The following is a 9,032-nucleotide window of genomic DNA, read 5'->3' as shown; positions in this document are numbered from 1 at the left end:
TAATGAAAGACCTCTCCCACGCCGATTACACACACTTTCATCAGGCAGAAGAAACAAAAGTTTGAAAATATGTACCAACAGATTTAAGAACAGCTTTCACCCCACTGTTATCAGATGTGTAAGAGACCTGTCATATATGTGAGTAGATCTTACTTTGCAACTTCTCTGCAGCTGTTACACTATGTTCTGCATTCTGTTCTATTACCCTCATGTACTACATAAAGTATGATTTGTCTGGTTAGTACACAAAACAATACTTTTTTATTGTATCTCGGTACATATGACAATAAAAAGGTGACAAATCAGCTGATGTGATTTAAGTTTTAACTCTTCTCTGGTTTTTGAAATTGAAAGTTATGTTTTTTAATATTTAGTGTTTACATTTTTCTAATAGCAAGCTCAAAAAGAAAAGACCCTAATCAAGCTAACATAAAGAACGTCGACTAGTACAGCACAGAACAGGCCCTTCGCCCACGATGTTGTGCCAACCATTGATCCTCATGTATGCACCCTCAAATTTCTGTGACCATATGCATGTCCAGCAATCTCTTAAATATCCCCAATGACCTTGCTTCCACAACTGCTGCTGGCAACGCATTCCATACTCTCACAACTCTCTGTGTAAAGAACCCGCCTCTGACATCCCCTCTATACTTTCCTCCAACCAGCTTAATACTATGACCCTTCATGTTAGCCATTTCTGCCGTGGGAAATAGTCTCTGGCTATCGACTCTATCTATGCCTCTCATTATCTTGTATACCTCAATTAGGTCCCCTCTCCTCCTCCTTTTCTCCAATGAAAAAAGTCCAAGCTCAGTCAACCTCTCTTCAAAAGGTAAGCCCTCCAGTCCAGGCAGCATCCTGGTAAACCTCCTCTGAATTCTCTCCAAAGCATCCACATCTTTCCTATAATAGGGCGACCAGAACTGGATGCAGAATTCAAAGTGGGGTCTAACCAAAGTTTTATAGAGCTGCAACAAGATCTCACAACTCTTAAACTCAATCCCCCTGTTAATGCAAGACAAAACATCATATCTTTCTTAACAACCCTGTCCACTTGGGTGGCCATTTTAAGGGATCTATGTACCTGCACACCAAGTTCCCTCTGTTCCTCCACACTGCCAAGAATCCTATCCTTAATCCTGTACTCAGCTTTCAAATTCGACCTTCCAAAATGCATCACCTCGCATTTATCCAGGTTGAACTCCATCTGCCACCTCTCAGCCCATCTCTGCATCCTGTCAATGTCCCGCTGCAGCCTACAACAGCCCTCTATACTGTCAACGACACCTCCAACCTTTGTGTCGTCTGCAAACTTGCTGACCCATCCTTCAATCCCCTCATCCAAGTCATTAATAAAAATTACAAACATTAGAGGCCCAATAATATAGTTATTTTTATGACTATCCTTTTAAATATAATTTTAATGTGATTATTTCACATCATGTGATGCTATGGAAAAAATAAAATTTGCAAAATAGAGAATATCAATTTTTGTTGATGTTTTTGAAGCTGTTTGGTTATTTCATGTATGTGCATTTTATGTGGGGGTTTGAATACGTTATTTCATAAAATTTTGGTTTTTCACATAAGGTTACCATTTCCAAAAATATTATACATGTGGCCCTCAACAAAATTCACTACGTGTGAAGAACAGCTTGAAATAAAATTGATCGTTGTAGAATATATTTAACACTATCTGAAACTGCCATTTCTTTACTACCATTTTTTTCCTGTTTCTTTTCTTCCAGTTATATTTTACCAGATACCAGTAAGAAGAGCAGGCAAAAGACCCGAATAGTAAAGAAAAGCCTTAATCCAACCTATAACCATACCATGGTGTATGATGGATTCCGGTTGGATGAAATAATGGAGGCTTGTGCAGAACTATCCATCTGGGACCATGAAACCTTCACCAATCAGTTTCTTGGAGGAGTTCGCCTTAATTTAGGCACAGGTATGATAGGTTTGAATTGTAATTGTGTCGACAATTTACAGAAAACAGTTTGTGTTGCCGTGAGGATAGAGATTTAAATCCTGACATGTAGAGATGATGGGAAATATACTATAATATGTTCAACATTTCAATTACAGCTGTATTATAAACATATTTTAAGATGTACTAGAATGCTGCAGAGCTAGAGATAACTACACCACTTATTCTCTTGTTATAGCTAGTGAGAGTTACAGCTTTTAAAAAGCAATTTTCTTTTGGGAAAAATTTTAAATTCATGGTTACATTGCAGCTCATTAAACTGTTGTTTGCCACAAAATATGATAAGTCCCAATTTCCCAGTCTTGCTTGCTATTAAATAAAGTAATGACTTCAACAGAGGATTACAGATGTAGATGCAAAATAATGCTTTCCATTTGTATAGGTCATTATCTCTTTTAAAAAAAAAGCAGGCTAAATATCGGCCTGAAGTTTTTTGTCTTTGGAAAATTTGGAGATAGGATACAACCCCAAAAATATGCATTGGGAATCCTTAGGGGCACCAAACACTAACTGTGGGAATTGACTGGGAAGTTTAAACTTTCAATGGACAATTCTCAGGACCTTAGATGAAGATTTGACTCAGAGCAGAGTTGGAGACTTGGGAGAGATCAGACTTAAGTACAGTTGCTCAGGAAATGTTAGATCAGGCAAAACTATGTTGAATTCCTGGAATAACTACACAACTAATGCCTCCCACCTCCCACCATGATTTCTCAATTGACCTTCCAACACAGAATCCTCCCTCCAATCTCTTGATTTTTCCTATTGACTCTCAACTCCCTCCTGACACTCCAACATCCCAGTAACCTCCAACTCTTTCCCCTATCACTTCAATCCTCTGAATTCCAAAACCTGATCTCACCACCCTACTGACCTGGCAAACCTGAAGGTCACCGGATCCAAAAGCTTAACTCTTTTTCTTTCCACTTCACAGAGGCTGCCAGACCTGCTGAAATTTTCAAGCAGTTTCCGACTTTGGTTTTTTTGCATTTGCAAACCACCCAGTACCACTCCAACATAATGGCTGCTCTTAGACCACCTCTTATATTTTAGCCCTTCAACATGTTACTTCAAGGATGTCTATGACTTGCCTACTTTTCTTTTTATTCATTTACAGAATGTGGCATCGCTGGCTGGGCCAGAATTTATTGTCCATCCACTGTTGCCCTTCAGAAAGTGGTGGTGAGCTCCCTTAGTGAACTGCTAAAATCCATTTTCTGCAGGTAGACCCACAGTGCTGTAGGAAGAGAGCTCCAGAACTTTCACCCAATGACACTGAAGAAATGGTGTAACTTGCTTCTGCAGGTTATTTTCTGAGGAGAAAACATGATTCTCAAACAGCTACACAGGATGCACGAGGTCTTTTAGCTAGCTTTATCAGTGCTCTCTTACTTGGAGGTCACCAGTTTCTATTTTCTTGACATGGCTTTCTAAGCTCAGAGGGAGAGCATATCACAGTGGGGAGAACTGAAAAATGCATGGACATGTCAGTGTATTGCACTGTGATACATCATTGTCACCTTTGCAAGGAATCATCTGCAAAGAGACTACAGTCAAAGGGTTTGTCCAATGTCAGTAGGTGGCCATGGTCAGCAATCTACAGAGGTATGGCAAGTATTTCCACAATGAGACAAAAGGAAGGATTGAGAATAATGGAGGTGAATGGAAGAGCAGCTAGCAGTAATGCATGAGAGGTGGGGTGGTGATCTCAGTGAGTGAGTAGGAAGAGCATAAGGGTTAGCTGTTTGGCATGATAAGGTGAGTGATAGTCATTAAATTTACATTAGGGGGAATCGGAGTCCATGAGCCTTGGCGAGATGTGTGTGCAGTGGTAGAATATGAGCAAGTGGTGGCGCTCTGACTGTGAAGTGTCACTTACCTTGTAAAACATAATTATTGATCTTCTTTCTGAACAGCTGGGTATTCCTTCTAACTCAGAACACAGTACTGAGTTGGTTTGCTATCCTGGTCCAGCCTGTGTGTGTCTGGTGGAATGGCTTCCTGCAGCAGGTAACAGGATAAAGGATAGCCCTCCTATCCACCACTCAATTCACCAGCACCCTCATGTCGTGCAAGCTGTCCTTACTGGGCCATGTCCTCGGTGATATAAGTCAAGCACCACTCTGTAAGAGCAGTTCCTGGTTTGCATCATCTAAAGTACTATGCAACTGATCTTTAATTAGGGCACCATCAGCATGAACACAGCGAGTCCTAGCAGTGACAAACACTTCTGCCTAGTCTATTGAATGATTCCACAAGAAACCTGAAGAGTTCAGTTGCATAAATAATAACATAAAGACAGGATGATTGCAAGAGAAAAGTCACTATGGGCCATGGTGGAACAGGCACTATGAATCTCACTTGATAAAACATTTTAACTGAAAACGGGCAAACTTCATTCATAGTTCTCTAGCCAACTAAATTGCTTTGTTGGATTGTCCTCATTTGTATGAATGATATCTGTCCTGGGGAATAACCTAACAGGTCGCGTCTTAAGCCAGATTGAGAGTAAATCATTCTCTTATCTGTCACAGCAATGTCTTGCAGCAATCTCACATCAGCTCTCCTGCATCAAAGCTGCCAATTAATGATAAATGATGGCCAGTTTGTTTGGTGAATAACCCACCAGGAAGAAAGATCAGTTGGCCAAAATTATTTCACTTGAGACATTTACAAAAAGCAATAAGGAATTTTTCATCCTTTTTGTCATGTTACCTATGACCCCAGTGATGAAAGAATAGTCTTTTAATCCATTAAACCACAGGTTCATTTTTCTTAGTGGTATCCTATGACAGTAACACAGTAAATTTAGTTGGCAACCACATAAACTTCCTACAACTCCAATAGTAAAGGTGCTATTGATACTTCATAAGTGATTTTAACTTTAGAATGTTCATATAGAATAGCATTACTTCACCTCAATATGAGCTCTATTACAAATAAAACTAATAACATTAGTGGTTGCATGCATTAAGAAAAAAAGGATGAATTTCTTGAATGAAGAAAGGAAGGACATTATTTACTTCAACATTGCAATGCTGCTCCAGAAGTATAGTTGATGGGGAGGTGCACAATTAGATCTTTGAAATAAATGGGAGCTAAAATTTGACATCACACTGGCAGGCATTTTTGAATCCCAAGAAGCTACACCATCTGAGCTTCTCTGAGATGCTTGTGCTGATTTCATTATCAACAGAAAACCTTCTGCATTAAAAAAAAATGATACTGGTCAACCATTGTTCAAGACAGTATTATTTGGAATTTCATCGGGGCTATATCACACACACTGAGAATTAGGTTCAACTAATCTATGCCAATTTTTACACCCTAAAATGCCACCTCCATTCTAATTACATCTTCTTTCCTGCCCTCTATCTCCTTCTCCCTTATGTTTGCATCAAGCATCTCCTTAGACACAAACTGCTTCCACCACTCCTTGTGAGAATCTTCACCTTTTGAACTACTTATAATACTTCATCTCAACAGCCCACATACATTCTTCATTTTTATTAAACTGCAACAGTGAAAAGTATGTGTTTAATCTGTTAAACTTCCAACTACTAATCATTTTCACAAAGATTCTTTGTGATTAATTGCTTTTTTTTTCCACAGGTAGTAGTTATGGCCGTAATGTGGATTGGATGGACTCAAATGAAGAGGAAGCTGCTCTCTGTTAAACTTCCAACTACTAATCATTTTCACAAAGATTCTTTGTGATTAATTGCTTTTTTTTTCCCCACAGGTAGTAGTTATGGCCGTAATGTGGATTGGATGGACTCAAATGAAGAGGAAGCTGCTCTCTGGATGGACATGATATCCAAACCTAACCAGTGGGTGGAAGCAGTACTGCCTCTCAGGTCTTCTATGACAAAAAGGAAGTGATGAGTGATTTTTCACTTAATGCTTCCCCTGACTTTAAGTACTCAGATATAATTTTCATAATTTGCTAGTGTCAAGAAAAATGATATAAAACATACTGTTTTCATTTAGTATCTATACTTTAAGGGGTGATGGATTCTAGAAACAGGTGGAAGTTCAAAAGAATTGTAGTGAAGAAGAGTATTTGAAGAATGATAAAAATACTTGATGATGACATAAATTGGTCTGCTTCTGACAGCAAAAGACAGACCAAAACTAGAACATGAAAATTGAAGAGTTTAAAAAATTCATTTAAGTATCTGAAAGCAAAAAACTGTAAAGTTATGAGGATGAAGAGTGTGGGCGGTTAGGTTTTCTTTTGAATTATATTGCTGAAATGTGAAAAATGTTGAAATCATATGTGTTCATTACTAAAATGTTTATGAAATGCCAAGTAAAATGTTGAACAGATTGAACAAGCATATATCATTTACTTTGAGGCTAATTGTAATCATTTTGGCAAGCATTTTATTCAAACTCTTATGACTTTTATTGAAGTAAAATGTTATGAATATAGTTTACAAATTAAAACCTGAATTAATCTCTTGCTTCTAATATAGTGGATTTTTGAATGAGTAAGCTATTCATATCAAGTACAAAATGGGTACACCCACGTTTCCTCGATCAAAATCAAACCAATATTTAAAACAAGATCCAAAGTACATTGAGTTTCAAAGTTATTACATGTAAATGGTTTTAAATGTTATATCCTGTAAGATCGGTCATGCTGAATAAACCTGATAGATTGAAGTTTTGAAGGGGTAAATTAGTAATTGTTTTTAAAAGTGAAAATACAAAATCCAGTTATTTATTAAAAAATGAAGCCACATGATTCCATGATTTAAAACTGTACAAGAATCAAACAAACTTAAACATTATTTTAGACAATATATTGATTCTGGAATATAAGTTAAACATGAATTAATGGGCAAACTGCCATTGATTATAAACTGTAAATTGTACATCAATAGCACATAGAAGGCGCTCATGAATTGGCCCAGTAGTCCACTCAGATTTTAGTGATCACACTCAGTCACAAAGTCTTGCAAAACTTCATCTTCCACAGATGCTCCCCTTCTGTAAGCTTCTTTGATCCGCAGTCAGTAGCACCACAAAACCAACCTGAGATTTCAATGGCACACATCTTGCGGAACAACTTTGATGGATCGATGTCAGCTGGACCGAGACAATGTTATCCGCAAATAAAAGAAACAGCAGCAGAAAACAAACTTTTAGCTTCTAGATCTTGACTCCACCTGCTGTTCACCTGTTCTGCACCACTGGCCCAATCAACTGTTAGACTTGAATTCATTTATACCATTTCAAATTTTGCAAACAGGTTCAAACTGCTCAGAAGTTTTGGTTTCTACATCTCATCCTTTGTAAAAATGGAGAGAGTAATTATCCTCTTGCTTATTTCTGTTTTCAGTTATGGTCTGCCTCAAAAAATGTTCCCTTTAAGAAAAACAAAACGCTTTACCGTAATGAAGGTTTCTTTACCATCGTTCTGAAATGCAGGAAGTTCTTATCTTATTTTATCAGTTAATTTATTTTAACAGTTTATCAAACAGCATATTACATTTGCATTTAACTATTATAGGGCTTAACCAAAGCAAAAGCAGAAATATAATAGCTATCGCTTAATTCTCATAGGATGATCATAACATAGAGCCTATCTTTGTTCCTACAATCTTCCTGATAGAGTATGAACAATTACATTGTTTTTCCAGCAACATTCTCAATTTTTAGGTTAAGCAGCTGCAGCATTGAACTCCAGTGAAGTATCTCAAGATTCCTCTTGCAGAACGTCTCCATAAACACCAGTGGATTATGATCAGTGTAAATTACTGTCTCTATTACATAATTTGAAACATACACTTCAAATTGTTGAAGTCAAGATTGAACATTTCCTTCTCCATTATTAAATAGCTTTGTTGACATGTATTACATTTTCTGGAGTAGTAGCTAATGGGATGCTGGAGACCAGTATGTACCTCGTAGCTACCCCACTCCTTTGCACACATCACTAGCATTAAAAAGTATTTTGAATGGTTTATTGAAATTCAGGGCAGCTAAAATACTTTCTATTAATACAGCCTTCAACCTCACAAAAGAGGTATGATGAGATGATGTCAGTTTAAATTGAATACAGAGGAACCTCGATTATCCAGTATTCGAATTTTGGATTATCTGAACGAGATCGCAGGGTCCCGATGCATGGCTAAACTATGTTATCCAGCTTTCCAATAACCGAACAAAATACTCCCCACCTGTGGCCGTCAGATAATCGAGATTCCTCTGTATTTCTCTACAAGTTTATTAATGGAGAAACTAGGGACAAAGTTCCTGTAGAACACACACATTTTTTTAAAAATCTGTAGTATTTTCTGCATTTCTTTTAAAGAAACAATAAATTTGGTTTGACTTTAGCTTTTCAAGGTAAAATATAACCTTGCCCCACAACATGTCTCAAATAGATAACTTTCAACTTGGCAAACACACTAGTTGCCAAGTTCATCACCAAATCAACATTTTGTGGTCAACTAAATAGTACACTTAAGTATCCCACATGTTCCTCCCAAGTATTAATGTAGGTTAAAATACCATCAGCATTCAAAATGTAATCTAACATGTACTTGGTGGGGTGGGGGGGATGTTGGCCTTTGAAAGGTAAACTTGTGCATTCTTCATTCCAAATGCAATAATCTTGCACTGGTATTGACTTGAGGGATTTTTATGGCTTCCTTCTTCAAAGCCACTACTGAACAGCCCAAATGGCTTCCTTCTTCAAGTTTCAACTTTGATCTCCAGCATCTGCAGACCTCACTTTCTCCTCCTTCTTCAAAGCCCCTGTAAAAACGTCATCCCATATTCCCAATTCCTTTGCCTCCGCCGCATCTGCTCCCAGGAGGACCAATTCCACTATCAAACAACTCAAATGGCTTCCTTCTTCAAAGAATGCAATTTCCCCTCCGACGTGGTCGACAATGCTCTCCACTACATCCCCTCCACTTCCCGCACCTCCGCCCTTGAATCCCGCCCCTCCGATCACCACCAGGACAGAACCCCACTGGTCCTCACCTTCCACCCCACCAACCTCCAGATACATCGTATCATC

At 38.1% G+C, this 9,032-nt stretch overlaps 1 protein-coding gene and 1 long non-coding RNA gene across 2 annotated transcripts in view; one reads left to right on the top strand and one right to left on the bottom strand.

Moving 5' to 3' along the window:
* LOC122545235 (synaptotagmin-like protein 1) overlaps window positions 1-6,466 on the top strand; it is a 205,886-nt gene extending 199,420 nt beyond the window's left edge. The window contains exons 14-15 of the mRNA XM_043684344.1: window positions 1,752-1,957; window positions 5,739-6,466. Coding sequence (XP_043540279.1) covers window positions 1,752-1,957; window positions 5,739-5,878 — 346 coding nt within the window. The 3' untranslated portion in view covers window positions 5,879-6,466. The remainder of the gene's footprint in view (window positions 1-1,751; window positions 1,958-5,738) is intronic.
* A 289-nt stretch (window positions 6,467-6,755) lies between these two features.
* The window catches only part of LOC122545246, a 21,154-nt gene continuing 18,877 nt past the window's right edge, over window positions 6,756-9,032 (bottom strand). The window contains exon 3 of the long non-coding RNA XR_006310523.1: window positions 6,756-7,369. This is a non-coding gene — a long non-coding RNA (uncharacterized LOC122545246). The remainder of the gene's footprint in view (window positions 7,370-9,032) is intronic.

Source organism: Chiloscyllium plagiosum, chromosome 3, assembly GCF_004010195.1.
Source record: "Chiloscyllium plagiosum isolate BGI_BamShark_2017 chromosome 3, ASM401019v2, whole genome shotgun sequence".
Lineage (NCBI taxonomy): Eukaryota > Metazoa > Chordata > Chondrichthyes > Orectolobiformes > Hemiscylliidae > Chiloscyllium > Chiloscyllium plagiosum.
This window is presented reverse-complemented; position numbering and strand designations above follow the sequence as displayed.